Source organism: Suncus etruscus, chromosome X (assembly GCF_024139225.1).
Source record: "Suncus etruscus isolate mSunEtr1 chromosome X, mSunEtr1.pri.cur, whole genome shotgun sequence".
Taxonomy (NCBI): Eukaryota; Metazoa; Chordata; class Mammalia; order Eulipotyphla; family Soricidae; genus Suncus; species Suncus etruscus.
In genome coordinates, this window is record NC_064868.1 from 22,738,317 (window position 1) to 22,753,736 (window position 15,420).

At 38.8% G+C, this 15,420-nt stretch overlaps 1 protein-coding gene across 1 annotated transcript in view; it reads left to right on the forward strand.

Moving 5' to 3' along the window:
* The window catches only part of LOC125998779 (melanoma-associated antigen B5-like), a 50,469-nt gene extending 49,808 nt beyond the window's left edge, over positions 1-661 (forward strand). The window contains exon 2 of the mRNA XM_049766845.1: positions 16-661. Coding sequence (XP_049622802.1) covers positions 16-661 — 646 coding nt within the window. The remainder of the gene's footprint in view (positions 1-15) is intronic.
* Positions 662-15,420: the final 14,759 nt, after the last annotated feature.

A 15,420-nucleotide genomic window follows, 5' to 3' on the forward strand; every position in this document is an offset into this window, starting at 1 on the left:
ATCCTTCTTTGCAAGCCCACTATATCTAAATCCGGATCAGGTCGCAAGGAAGGCTAATGAGCTGGAGCAGTTCCTGTTGTGCAAGTTCAAAACAAAGAAAGTCATTCTGAAGAAGGATATGCTAGAGATCATCGGTGCAGAGTTAGAAGAGCACTTTGACGAAATCCTAAAGAAAGCTTCAGTGGGCATTGAGATGGAGTTCGCAGTCAAAGTCATGGAAGTAGACCCAGTGATCCACTCCTTTGATCTGGTGAGCAAGATTAAACTCCCCAACAATGGGAGGCTGCGTCCTGGCCAGGGGCTCCCCAAGACCGGTCTTCTGATGAATATCCTGGGCATCATCCTCTTGAAGGGCAACCGCGCCACAGAGGAAGATCTCTGGAAATACCTGGGCAAGATGAAAGTATTTCCTGGAAGGAAGCACTCCCTCTATGGGGAGCCGCGGAAGCTGATTACAATAGATCTGGTGAGGCTCAACTACCTGGTATATAGACAGATCCCCAAGAGTGATCCTCCACGCTTTGAGTTCCTCTGGGGCCCCAAAGCCTATGCTGAAACCAGCAAAAAGCAAGTCATTGAGTTTCTGGCAACAATCATTGGCCATGAACCCAGCGTATTACTGGCCCAGTTCAAAGACCTTTTGAAAGAAGAAGATAAGTAAGAACCCAAGTTACAGCTATAACCGAAGAAGACAGGAACTTTGATTCCTCTATGACTGTGCAGGAATAGATTTTCATCCTTACTGAAGTCAGGTTTTTTCCTTTTACACGAGTTCTGATATCAGCATAGGCATTATATTCTTTGAAATTGGGGGAATACCCCACAGTTAGTATGAAGGTGAAAGAAAAAGTTACTATAATGTTCGTTTGGCAGATACTTTTTCACAGGAAACAAGTTTTGCACTGTATTTCTTAGATTGTTCATTAAATTTAGAAAATTAAACTTAATACAATTAACCTTGAAGTTCCCGACTTATTAACGCCACTGTGTGTTGTGGGCACTCTCTTCAATGCAAAGTGCTGGCACTAAGGGTGCTAAGTGGAGGAAATTTTAGCCTCTACTCAGAAATCTTGAGCCTGTCACATAGACTCACACAAGTAATATGACATAGAGGTGAAATTTAAAGGGGCTGGAGGGGGTGCAGATTCCTTATGTTTATTGGTGAGTGGCATTTTCTGAGTAGCAAGGCAATATGGAAATTTAGGCATGTACAATTCCTCCTGAAATATAATTTTCATTGGCACTATGTGTGGGCAAGAGTCTGGAAGTTATTAGAAAGGTCAAAGCCTCAGATCCAAGGTGAGAGTCCAAACCCTGTGGTTAACGTACATTTTATGGCTAGTGAGGGCTTGACTCTATGGTATAGTGAACATAACCAGGTGTCTTGGATTAAAGGACAATTGTAGAAATGCTTTTTATGTGGACACTAATTCTACTAGCTCAAGTTATATGTAGCTAAAGATGACCATTCTACACCTCTACACCTGAGTGAAGTAAACTGCAAGAATATTGACCTATGTTGTTTTAGTTAGGGCCGTCTAGGCGTTACAGAGACAGTGCTCAGGGCTTAAGCATGCATCCATACACAGGATTTCCCCAAAGCAAGGCTCAGGGGACCATCTGTGGTGTCCAGCGTAGAACCCAGGTTGGACAGCTACCTCCAAAGCATGTACTGTACTCAGTGTACTATCACTGTGACCCATAGCAAGAGATCAGTGCTGTTCCCCTAATATTACTGAGTATTCAATGATATCTATCTTTATAAATAATTCAAAGCAGGCAGTGGTATCATCCGAGATGAAAATGATACTAATCATTGTCATTTTTAATGATTTCATACTATTCTCGTGTTTTTTTTCATGTAATCTTATGCATATACAGATAAAACATATTCTAAGAGTCCTATAATGTAAAATAATTATATTTACTTAACAGATAAAGAACTATTTTCTCTAACACACAATATTGATTAGTTGTTGAACTGGTACTATATTCCTGGTCCAGTTCTGTCCAGAGGCTACACTAGTCTTACAGACTGATTCTTCTTTTGTTTGGTTGGAGGGCTCCCCAGCAGTACCTTGGGTGACCAGGGCTGTACATGGCAGTTCTTCAAACAACATATATTGCCTAGGAGTTACTTATGGGTTCTGTGTGTACCAGGCATGTACTGTTCCTCTGAGCTATCATATGGTCTGACACTGTCTCTTAATTTCACTCTTCTTCTCCTAAAGAGAATGCAGGAAATAAAAGAGGGATGTGTAGCTACATTCCTAAAACAGCCCTCTACTGAGAAAGCTTGAGCCTGTCAGTTGGACTCACACAAGTAATATGACATAGAGGTGAAATTTAAAGGGGAGGGGGGGGCATATTCCTTATGCTTGTTACTGAGTGGCAATTTTCTGACTAGCAAGGCAGTATGGAAATTTAGGCATGTACAATTCCTCCTGAAATATAATTTTCATTGGCACTATGTGTGGGCAAGAGTCGGGAAGTTGTCAGAAAGGTCAAAGCCTCAGATCCAACGTGAGAGTCAAAACCCTGTGGTTAACGTACATTTTATGGCTAGTGAGGGCTTGACTCTAAGGTATAGTGAACATAACCAGGTGGTTTGGATTAAAGGGTAATTGTACAAATGCTTTTTATGTGGACACTAATTCTACTAACTCAAGTTATATGTAGCTAAAGATGACCATTCTACACCTCTACACCTGAATGATGTAAACCGCAAGAATATTGACCTATGTTGTTTTAGTTAGGGCCTTTTGGAGCTACATTTTTAATGATTTCATACTATTTTCGAGTTTTTTTCATATAATTTTATGCATATACAGATACAACATATTCTAAGAGTCCTATAATATAAAATAATTAATTTTACTTAACAGCTAAAGAACTTACTATTTTGCCATGGTAGGCTTCATTTGTTTAACGCTGGCTTCCCCTTTGGGCTGCACTCTGCTCACAGTGGGACAGACACAATCTATTCCCTGTTCTCCCCGATTGACAGCAATATATTCTGATGGGTCATTCCTTCACAATGTATTTCTCTTAGCTGGAACACTATTTATTTGGCAAATTGGAGATCTTTCTTTTTTTCTCTGAGTCTACTATTTTTCATTCACACAATGGATATTTTGGCTTAAGGGGACAGACAGGCTAGTGCTTGGGGAACAATACTCTTTCTCGATGCCAAGGGCCATATCTTCCTCTGCAGAGCTGAAAATTATGTAAATGGTGGAAGAAGTTCTGTAAGTGGAATGCCACTAAGCATAGAGGATAATCAATAGGATATGTAGGATAGAGTGGGAACAGAAAAGAAAGTCAGAGAAGATCACTCTGATTGTTAAAAAGATTTGAAAGCATTCATTTGTTTACAAATTAATTTATATATGAAGTATGTATAGCAAGTAGATAAGTAACAGTGTGTATTACATTTGGGGGACCAGGGAGAAAATTAGTGGCACATGCCCAAGGACCTAAGCAGATACCCATCACTGCATGGCTCTCTGTTACAACCAGGGATAGTCCTGGCACTACTGGGCCTGAAAAGATCTGCATAAACTGAGCAGTTCTTGAATCAGGAAGTCCAGTTGTGGCAGGGTGTGGCCCTTGGTTTTTCTGAACATTATCTATCACCAAAAAAGTGTTTCCACCTACTATATCAAATTGAGAAATCCTCATTTCGATCTAGAACAGGACAATCTGTCATGGGAAAACGTGTTATTGGGAATGATAAAGAATTAAATATGTAGCTAAAGATGACCATTCTACACCTCTACACCTGAATGAAATAAACCGCAAGAATATTGATCTATGTGGTTTTAGTTAGGGCCTTTGGGAGCTACAGGGACAGTGCTCAGGACTTAACCATGGTTCCATACACAGGCCGTACCCCACAGCAAGGCTCAGGGGACCATCTGTGGTGTCCAGCGTAGAACCCAGGTTGGACACATACCTCCAAAGCATGTACTGTACTCAGTGTATTATCACTGTGACCCATAGCAAGAGATCAGTGCTGTTTCCCTAATATTACTGAGTATTCAATGATAAGTATCTTTATAAATAATTCAAAGCAGGCAGTGGTATCATCCGAGATGAAAATGATACGAATCATTGTCATTTTTAATGATTTCATACTATTCTCGAGTTGTTTTCATATAATCTTATGCATATACAGATACAACATATTCTAAAAGTACTATAATGTAAAATAATTAAATTTACTTAACAGATAAAGAACTTACTATTTTGTCTAACTCGCAATGTTGATTAGTTGTTGAACTGGTAATATATTCCTGTTCCAGTTCTGTCCAGAGGCTATACTAGTCTTACAGACTGATTCTTCTGTTTTTTTTTTTTTTTTGGTTTTGGGTCACACCCGGCTGCGCTCAGGGGTTACTCCTGGCTGTCTGCTCAGAAATAGCTCCTGGCAGGCACGGGGGACCATATGGGACACCGGGATTCGAACCAACCACCTTTGGTCCTGGATCGGCTGCTTGCAAGGCAAACACCTCTGTGCTATCTCTCCGGGCCCCAGACTGATTCTTCTTTTGTTTGGTTTGAGGGCTCCCCAGCAGTACCCTGGGTGACCAGGGCTGTACATGGCAGTTCTTCAAAAAACATATATTGCCTAGGAGTTAATTATGAGTTCTGTGTATACCAGGCATGTACTGTTTCTCTGAGCTATCATATGGTCTGACACTGTCTCTTAATTTCCCTCTTCTTCTCCTAAAGAGAACCCAGGAAATAAGAGGGATGTGTAGCTAAGTTCCCAAAACAGCCCTCTAGGAAGGGAAACTAAATGAGAGAAATTAAAGATTGGATATTTCCTTTGAGACTTCTTTTCCCCAGACCCTTCCTCACAGTGTGTTTTCCAGTACTTGGGAAATGATTTGCCATGGGAGGCTTCATTTTTTAACGCTGGCTTCCCCTTTGGGCTGCACTCTGCTCACAGTGGGACAGACACTCTCTATTCCCTGTTCTCCCCCCTGATATATTCTGATGGGTCATTACTTCACAATGTATTTCTCTTAGCTGGAACACTATTTATGTGGCAAATTGGAGATCTTTCTTTTCTTTCTCTGAGTCTACTATTTTTCATTCACACAAGGGATATTTTGGCTTAAGGGGACAGACAGGCTAGTGCTTGGGGAACAATACTCTTTCTCGATGCCAGGGGCCATATCTTCCTCTGCAGAGCTGAAAATTATGTAAATGGTGGAAGAAGTTCGGTAAGTGGAATGGCATTAAGCTATGAGGATAATCAACAGGATACGTAGGATAGAGTGGGTACAGAAAAGAAAGTCAGGAGATCAATCTGGTTGTAAAAAGATTTGAAAGCATTCATTTGTTTACAAATTAATTTATATATGAAGTATGTATAGCAAGTAGATAAGTAACAGTAGAATTACATTTGGGGGATCAGGGAGAAAATTAGTGGCACATGCCCAAGGACCTAAGCAGATACCCATCACTGCATGGCTCTCTGTTACAACCAGGGATAGTCCTGGCACTACTGGGTCTGAAAATATCTGCATAAACTGAGCAGGTCTTGAATCAGGAAGTCCATTTGTGGCAGGGTGTGGCCCTTGGTTTTTCTGAACATTGTCTATCACCAAGAAATATGTTTATACCTTCTGTATCAAATTGAGAAATATTAATTTTGATCTAGAACAGGACAATCTGTCATGGGGAAACGTGTTCCTGGAAATGATAAAGAATTAAATATTGTTACTAAAAACATTTGACGAAACGAAATAAAGTTTGTCAAGGCCTCCACCTCTTCCCTGTTTTTATTTTTCGTTCAGCCCAATTAAATGTTACGTTACTTGGATTTGCCTTCTTTAGTTAAGAATTTAGGAGAAATGAAAACGTAATCAATGTGAAAATGTGTTAAGTTATTCCCTTAACAATAATTGGGCTTAACCTTTTGAAAATACTTTCTTCTGAGACTGGGAATGGTACAGTATATTTTTTTCATTTTGCAGCAGTAACGTAATAAAGATGATGATAACATAAGTAAAATAGATACAATTAAGAGTGAGGTTGTTGTTAGGCTCTTTGTCTAACAAGGCCATTAATTTGAAGTTTTTCCTCTACATTTCATTTTTTTAAAACTTTTTTTAAAAATAAATGATAACTTCTTTTCTTATACTCCCTTTGTCGAAAAAGATGTATTGAGCTATGCTCAGTTGTAGTAATTTTGAATATTATAGTGGGTTAATTTTGAAATTAGAAATTCTTTTCCAATCATGGCTCCTTTTTGCTTCTTGTGCGGTAGGTCTAATTTTTGTACTATTTCTGGGGGGAATGCCTCCCAGATAGTGCTCCAGGGCTACTTCCTGATGTTTGTGGCAGTATGACTAGACACTTCATTGCAGGGCTGGATGATACAGTGCTTCCAGCGTCCACCAGGCCTACCTAAAGGCCTACCCAAGTATGGTACCAGGTGAACTAATCTTTTTTTTATAAGCTGTGTTATTTGCTCTATGTGGCCAGTCTCACTGTCAGGGCAGTGAAGCTTTTGGATAGATTACTTAGGAATTACTGCCCAGTGAGAGGAACTCCCTACATACCTTCCCCATGACAGCTGTCAAGATGAACTGGCTGAATGAAGGTGTCAACTTCTGCTGCATGGGGAGAAGGTGTGAGGAGACTGAGCATGCAACTCCTTCAGGCAGTAAAGTGTCACTCAGGTTCTTTCAAAAAGATATGTTGGTTTCTCTGTTGATAAACATTCTACACCCGCAACCTGCTCATTGGCAGGAGCTGAGCTGTCCTGTAAGAGGGTGCTGTGTGTCTCGGGGGCCAAATTGGCTTCTACCTTTGCACTGTGTCCAGAGATCCTGGCAGGAAGCTCTCACTAGCCATGAGAGGTATCAAGATCAGGGCCTATCTTCGACGTGCCTGGTGTCCTGATGCACTGGATGTGACTGGACTGGACGGAAGGAGAGACACAGTATGAGTGGGAGGAGGAAAAAGTGTCCTGCCTGTCACTATTTTCACTGAACCCTTTCAAGTAGAAGCTAATAGGGCACTGAGTTGGCCACGTGCCTCCATCCCATAATCACCAGCCTCCCAGAACCTCAACTTCTCTTAGCACTGGACAAGTACAGTCTTACTGGGGCCTTTCAGAATTAGAAGCCTTCTTCCTACTAAGCAAAATAGGGGTAATTAGTTAACTAATTGCTAGTGATCCTGCAGTGATTTTGTAGACCTTGAAAGAAAGCCTGCAGGACATCATCATTTGCCCCTGATTTTATCTTATTATTTTCTATTTGTATTCTCTTTTGGGGGGGAATATTTTAGTCACCACGAAATGACAAAATTATTCCTCACTAGGTCTCAGGATTACTTGGTTTTAACACTGCTCCTATTACTAGCATCCAATATCAAGGCCAATGTGAAGATGGAACATGCCAAGAAATATCACTGAGGGATGATGGGCTGTTTTATTTTGTGAAGTGTTGTTGAGCCACACTGGATATGCTCAAGGCTTACTCCTGGCTCTCTGCTCGGGGATCACTCCTCTTGGTGCTTAGAGGGGATCATTGGAGGTTCAGGGCATCAAACCAGATTTGGCTTGTACAAAGCAAGTGTCTTAAACTCTGTCCCTTTTATCTCCTCCTTACCCTCCTCCTCCCCATTCCTTTCCTTCTCTTTCTCCCTTACCTCTCACCCAGGACAAGTATTTTACTGTTTGTTTAAAAGCGAGACCAAGCACAGCTGATAGGGCGTTTGCCTAGCACACGGCTTTCCCAGGTTCTATCCCCAGCATCCCATTTGGTCTCTTCAGCCTGCCAGGAGTAACCCCTGAGCATGGCTGCGTGTGCCTTCCCCAAAACAAAAATAAAAATGAGACCATGGAGAGTGAGCTGCTATCAGACTGACAGGTTTCTTAGCATCTCAAACCTTCTCTCCCTTTAGGTTCAAGCAAAGATAAGGAAAGTCTTGCTTGCATCAATATTTGCCTCTACCAATTTCCTTCCAAATTTCAACTGAAAAGGATTATGCCTGGACTTCCCTTACTGACCTGTAGCAATTTGATGTATTTCTTTAATGCCCAGAACTAAAATATAAAACAACTCCATTTGTTGCAATGGGTTCTTCCTTTCTGTGAGAGCCTGTTTTACTATGTGGGCAATTGACACATCTGTAAAATAAGCAGTTGGTGAAAATACTGCACAAATCCAAGACACCTGCTATCCATGAATAAATACTGCTCTTAATGCAAATGTGAAAGTTTGGCATTTAAGTATTAAGTGTAGTATAGATAGCTCCCATTGCTACAAGAATTTCAAAAATTGTAATGTGCCTAGTTTTAGTGGCATATAAAATGACTCCCAGTAAAAAAAAAGATGTCTTTAAATCAGCACATAAAACAGAAGTTAGAATTCCCTCCTTTGCCTACTTATTATGTGATAATATTCTCAAAACATAATTGGAAGCTTTTGCAAATGAAGAGCTTATTAATTTGTCAAATAAGAGTCATTCATTTTACAGATTTGTCTACCATCAAGTTATTTTTGTCTTTGCAATGCTGGAGATTGAACCCAAAGCTTCATACATGAAAGGCATGTGCTTTACCATTGAGCCACATCTCAGGCTCACTATCAATAATTTGTAGAAGTAGCAAAGGTAGGGGCATATTTAATTAAGTGCAACAAACTAAATATAAGTAAATTTATTAATTCAATAAAATGTTTTAAATAATTTGCTAAGTGTTTATTTGCAAAATCAAATTATTGTAGTATGTGTGTTGTCCATTACAAACATGATTTTTCTCAGACCTTCCCAAAGATAGAGTACAATTAGTATATATGCATATTAAGGTTGGATGAACCTTTTTTTGTTTTTGTTTTAAGCCATACCCAATGGTACTCATGGCTTACTCCTGTTTTTACTTTTAGGAGTCATTCGTGGCTTGCTCATGGGACTATAAGGGATGCCAAGGATCAAATTCAGGTCAGCACTACACAAGTACCCTATCCACTATCCAATCACTCCAGCAACTGAATAAACTTTTTATTTTATTACTTACCTAAAAATTAAAGAATATTTTAAATTTTGTGATATATGGGTCCAGAGCTATAGCACAGCGGTAGTCCGTTTGCCTTGCATGCGGCCAAACCAGGACGGTCCTTGGTTTGATTCCCGGTATTCCATGTGGTTCGCCGAGCCTGCCAAGAGCTACTTCTGAGCACAGAGCCAGAAGTAACTCCTGAGTGCTGCCGGGTGTGACCCAAAAACCAAAAATAAATAAATAAAACAAAAAGATAAATTTTGCAGTTTAAAATTCAGGTTGAGATTGCTGGAGCAATAGTATAGTAGGTAGCTTGCCTTCAACTTGGGTTTGATCCTTGGCACCCTATATGTCTCCTGAGCCCTGCCAGAAGTGACGTAGTAAGGCTTGAGTACTGCCAGGTGTGGCCCAAAGGCAAGCAAACAAACAACAAGCATCCTGGGCCAGAGACCTATTACAGCAGGGAAGGTACTTGCATTACACATAGTCAACCTGGATTCAATCTCAGGTATCACATAAGGTACTCCAATCCCTAGCAAAAGTGATACCTGAGTGCAGATTCAAAAACAAGCCCCAATCATTGCCAGATGTGGCCCAGAAAACTAAAAGGGCATCAAATGGTTAAAGTTATAAAGGAAATGATAATATATAATTATGTATTCTATATATACTGAAAAGGAAATCAGAGAAGTATCAGGAGCACACATATTATTTTCATTGAACTATTTTGAACTATAATTGACAGTGATCACATACTGTAGACTTTATTGTGCTAATAATTTGAACAATCCAAGAATAGTAAATTGATATCAATTTACTTGTGAACAGCATCATTATGCTAAGAATTCAGAATAGTGATAATATGCTTCGATATTCAATATATGTTTGGAAGCAGACAAATCAATTGTTTAATATCATTACAGATTCCATTAGAGTTGACATTATTATCTCAAATCACATTCTCCACTCTCTAAGAAATAGGATGTTCCTCTATAATATTTATAGTAATTTTTTTAACCAGAGTATCAGCTTAATCATCACCTCACATTATCCAAGACAGAAAATAGGAAAGTAGTAAATATAACAAATACCTTTAAATATTTGTTTAAATATTTTAAAAAAGTGAACCATATATAGAATTCTAGATGTGAAAGAGACCATAAAAGCATAAAATAGTGGCTACATTTCAAATTTCATTTTTGATTTGAGTTTTATAAAATAAGGATAGGAGCTAGAGCAATAGTTCAGTAGGTGGCTAGGAATTTGCCTCACATGCAACTAATCCAGGTTCAGTCCTCAGCATTACATATGGTCCCATGAGCCTGCCAAGAGTGATCCCTGAACATAGCCAGGTATAGGTCAAAACCAGAAACAAAACAAAATAAATCAAAACAAAATAAAATAAGGCTATATGGGTAACTACAAAAAAAATTCAAGAACTAAGGGAGAAAATCATTTAGAAATCTGGGCTATCAAGTTAGTGTTCAAGTTAAAAACTGCTATTAAGTAATCTCTGAATGTAAGATTAAAACAGTGACTATATTAATGGACTTCTTAGCTTGAAGGGTTATAGTTCTGAAATGCTAAATGGAGTTTCTGCTGAATTGCATCACTTTTTCTTTATAATTCTCCTGCAATTAAAACACGAATTTCCTTAGATACCTCATTTGGTGTTACTGTACTGAAAGTATTATTACCATTATTGGGAATTGTATTTACCAAATTCTGTTACTGCCTCAGCAGTTGAACACCTGAGTCATACAAAATACTAAAGCAATACATTCGAAAACTGTGCAAAATAAACACATTAACTCTTTTTTTTTTTTTTTTTTGGTTTTTGGTTTTTGGGTCACACCCGGTAACGCTCAGGGGTTACTCCTGGCTATGTGCTCAGAAGTTGCTCCTGGCTTGGGGGACCATATGGGACGCCGGGGGATCGAACTGTGGTCCGTCCAAGGCTAGCGCAGGCAAGGCAGTCACCTTACCTCGTGCACCACCGCCCGGCCCCCACATTAACTCTTAATCCATACTTTGGAAATAGTTGAAAGACTATAAATATGATGAAGCTTCTGAAACAATATTTTTATTAAATGAAAAGAACAGGTATACTATACTATATTCCACATATCCTTATACCATTGTTGAGGAATAATGATGTATAGCGGAGATTGATATTTTTCACAGTACTAAGAAAGATTTTGGAGCTACATTTTGGGGCTGCAGTACACATTATTTTCAGACTTTCCTTATGAGTAAACCCTTTTTTATATAATAATTACCTCCATGGAAACAGCAATGCTTCCATTACACTACATATTTTTATAATTAAAATTATAACTAAATTACATATATAATCAATTCATTGATAATTGGCTTCAATATACAATGTTTGGAAATAGACACGCTCACACATTTCTGTGTATATATGTGTACTTATTAAGAAAATAACTTAGTATTGGTTTGAACTTAGTACTTGCTATTTTACTTTGAAGAAACTGAAGTGATTCTCTGGATCAATTTCTTATCCATGCATCACAATAACCACATTGTATTTTTATGAAGACTGAAAATAATGTAAGAAAGACATTTCTCGGGTAATAATTTTGGTGGAAAAAATGCAATGCATTCATTCATTAAGTCCATGTTCATTTTTCCTACATCAAGTACATGCAGGGATACCTTTCTGAGCTTTACATAATACTGTGTATGGGCAAAGGCACACAGATGTCAGTTACTTTCAACTATGGCTAAACAGAACAAGTAAATATCTAGTTATTTTCTCCTTCCAAGATAGCAAATTACATACTTCTCTTTCATGCAGCTACAACATAGGTAATTCTTTGTCAAATCTAGTTTTATAAATTACTAATAGAAATATGGTTGGATATTAATTAATGGAAGTGTTGGAGCTATTTTAGTAACGCCGAATAGCTTATCATATTTTTATAAATTCAGTGGTCAATGCACTGAAAACTATTTGTCTTTGCTTTCTAATTTCTTGGATAAGGATAATAAAACCTAACATTCTGGGGCCGGGAAGGTGGCGCTAGAGGTAAGGTGTCTACCTTGCAAGCGCCAGCATAGGACGGACAGTGGTTCGATTCCCCAGCGTCCCATATGGTCCCCCCAAGCCAGGGGTGATTTCTGAGTGCATAGCCAGGAGTAAACCCTGAGCGTCAAACGGGTGTGGCCCAAAAACCAAAAAAAAAAACAAAAACAAAAACAAAAAAAAAACCTAACATTCTAATTGGATTCTACTCCAATCTTTATCACAGGCTCCATTTTAAAATGTTATTATTAAATAACATAAATAAGAATATATAAAGAATAATGAATAACATTAGTAAATAAAAATGGTATATAATATGAATATGGTTAATATAATAGTCTCATTATCCAGGAGCCATAAAGCAGGAAAAAAGTAAATCAGAGAGACAGACTATTTTTAACAAATCATGGTGGAAATTTCAATTTATGGTATATTTATGGTATATTAAAACTGGCAGTAATAGGAGGAGAAAAGGATAGAGCCCAAAAATGAACTGTGGAGATAGAATAGGGATTAGGGAAATGCTCGAATAGATCCCTGGTACTGCGCAATCCCGAGTATTTCCAACTGTAGCCCTTCATACCCTTGAACATTGCCCTGGGGGACCCTGATCTAGAGCAGCACCATATCCTGATCCTTGCCCTTAGGCCTTATCCATTTGGCCCAGGTGCCTGAGAATCACTGGGAGATTCCCCATCCCCCCAAAAAAGAACACATTAAGCCCATATGCATGGGCCAGTGGCAGAAGCATAGGAGTGAAGATGCCTACCTTGCACACGATGGCCCTAGTTTTATCCCCTAAACACTGCCAGAATTAATCTCTGAGCACAGAGTTAAAAGCCCTGAGCACAGATGAATGTGACCCCAAACCAACAAACAAAAAACATATCCTGGACTCAGGAGCATAAGAGCAACATCACTTCAAAATAAGGCTGGTGAGATAATAAAAAGGCTAAGGCATTTGCCTTGCATGTAACTAACCCTGGTTAAATTTCCGGCACCAAATATAGATCCCAAAGCGATGCCAGGATCCTGAGCATATAGTCAGGAGTAAACACTCAGCAACACTGGGTATGGCTCACAAAGTAAAAATGCATTATTTCAGCTATACCAGATACTATGGCACTAAGATGTGGGGGCAGGAAAGGGAATGGCCAGGGTGAATTTGAGACACTGATGAAGAGAAATGAACACTCTGTGAGGATGCGTGGTGCTTAGAATGTGATATTTAGGAAACACTATCATTGAAAATATTGTAAAGTTGTAAATTATGGTGACTAAAATTTAAAGAAATGTAAGATAAAAAAGACACTACTTCAACAATACTTATCTGGAGAAGTTATGTATGGATGTATATGTTAGAATGTAGGTAGAAGACAGACATTATATTGTTGTTGTGGGTGACAATATAATTGCACATCTAATTATGCACTTATACATACACATACAATTCAGTTTGATTAATGGGCTGCGAATCTCAGCTACTGTGGTACCTCCATCTTGATCACCCCAAAATACAGAAATTAGAACTAGAGTGATACGTCATACAGCAGGGAGGTACTTGCTTTGCATATGACTATGTTCAATCCCCAGTAAACCATATGATCCCTCAAGCCTACCAGGAATGATCCCTGAACACAGTCAGAAATAAGCCCTGAGCATCACTATGTCCCCACAAAACACAAACACAAATATAGTACTCTTTTGCAAGTAAGCTACTAAAGAAAACCTCATTTTATTCAAGAAGCTATCATTAGAAGCAAACCAATGCCTCAGCTATATAAAGATACTATTAAAATATGGAATCAAGAATAGCATCATTAATATATGAAAACCCACTAGAAATATATTGCCATCAGCAGAAAGTCACCAAATATATTGTGATGATTTTTTTTTTGGTTTTTGGGTCACACCCGGCAGTGCTCGGGGGTTATTCCTGGCTCCAGGCTCAGAAATTGCTCCTGGCAGGCACAGGGGACCATATGGGGTGCCGGGATTCGAACCAATGACCTCCTGCATGAAAGGCAATCGCCTTACCTCCATGCTATCTCTCCGGCCCGTGATGATTTTTTTAATAATTTTTATTGTGACCAAAGTGAACTATAAATCTTTCACAGTGACAGTAATATTTAAGATATATGGTGACAATAAATCAGATCCGTTCCCACCACCATGTTGTCCTCCCTCCACCCCTAATCCCAGCATGCATCCATATCTCCCTCTCTTGCCCCCCACCCAGGGCCTGCTACTGTTAACTGCTCCTCTCTGTGTAGAGCTTGCTGCAGATTGAGTATTGATTCTGTTGACATTGACTTTGGCTTTGGTGTTTGAGTCTGATCATTTTTTATTTCCACTCAAGGTTCATACAATTGTTTGTTCTTGGGACTCTCTATTCCCGTCCCCCAATTCATAAGGCAGAACAAGATGATTCATGTTATGTGGTTCTGTTGGAAACAAAAGTAAACAAAAAACAAAAACAAAAAAAAAACTGGGAGGATTTCTTCTAGAGTTTATAAATATCGATTTAAAAGAAGAAAGGGAAAAAGAAAAAAAGACAGAAAAAGATACCGAGTTACTAAAAACACAATATAATAACCTTGAGAATGAAAGTAAATAAAAATTGAAATAATAAAGAATAAGGAAAGAAAAAATAGAAAAGAGAAGAAAAAATGGTGTGGCAAGGCTTGTGCTTTTTTTTTTTTTTTTTTGGTAGATGCTGATTTTTTTTTGCATAGGCACAGTAAGTATTGGGGAAGTTAGAAAAGGAATTCCGGGGCCGGAGAGATAGCATGGAGGTAAGGCGTTTGCCTTTCATGCAGGAGGTCATCGGTTCGAATCCCGGTGTCCCATATGGTCCCCCGCCTGCCAGGAGCAATTTCTGAGCCTGGGCCAAGAATAACCCCTGAGCACTGCTGGGTATGACCCAAAAACCAAAAAAAAAAAAGAAAAGAAAAGGAATTCCATTGGCCTAAGAAATACAGGGTTTCTCCACCCTTGGAAGCATACTGTCATGGGAATAACTACAGGCTTTGGACACTCATTATCAAATGACTATATGGTTTGTGTATAGCATATCTATCCTTTGGTTCTCTTCTTTAGCCCTCTTCATATAAGTACATGTCTCCTTCTCTGTCCTCAACATGATAAATAAAACAGAGCACAAAGCCCTGGATTTCTCTCCGTAGAGTGGAATAATTTATATTTTGTCACTGTTAATTTATGATATAAAGGTATCACATTATGCACATCTGCAACCTACTTATCTCACTATTAAAAATATACCCAACTTAATTTGTAAAGTTCTAGCTATCATTTGAAATTGCATCATAATAACTAATAGCATTGATAG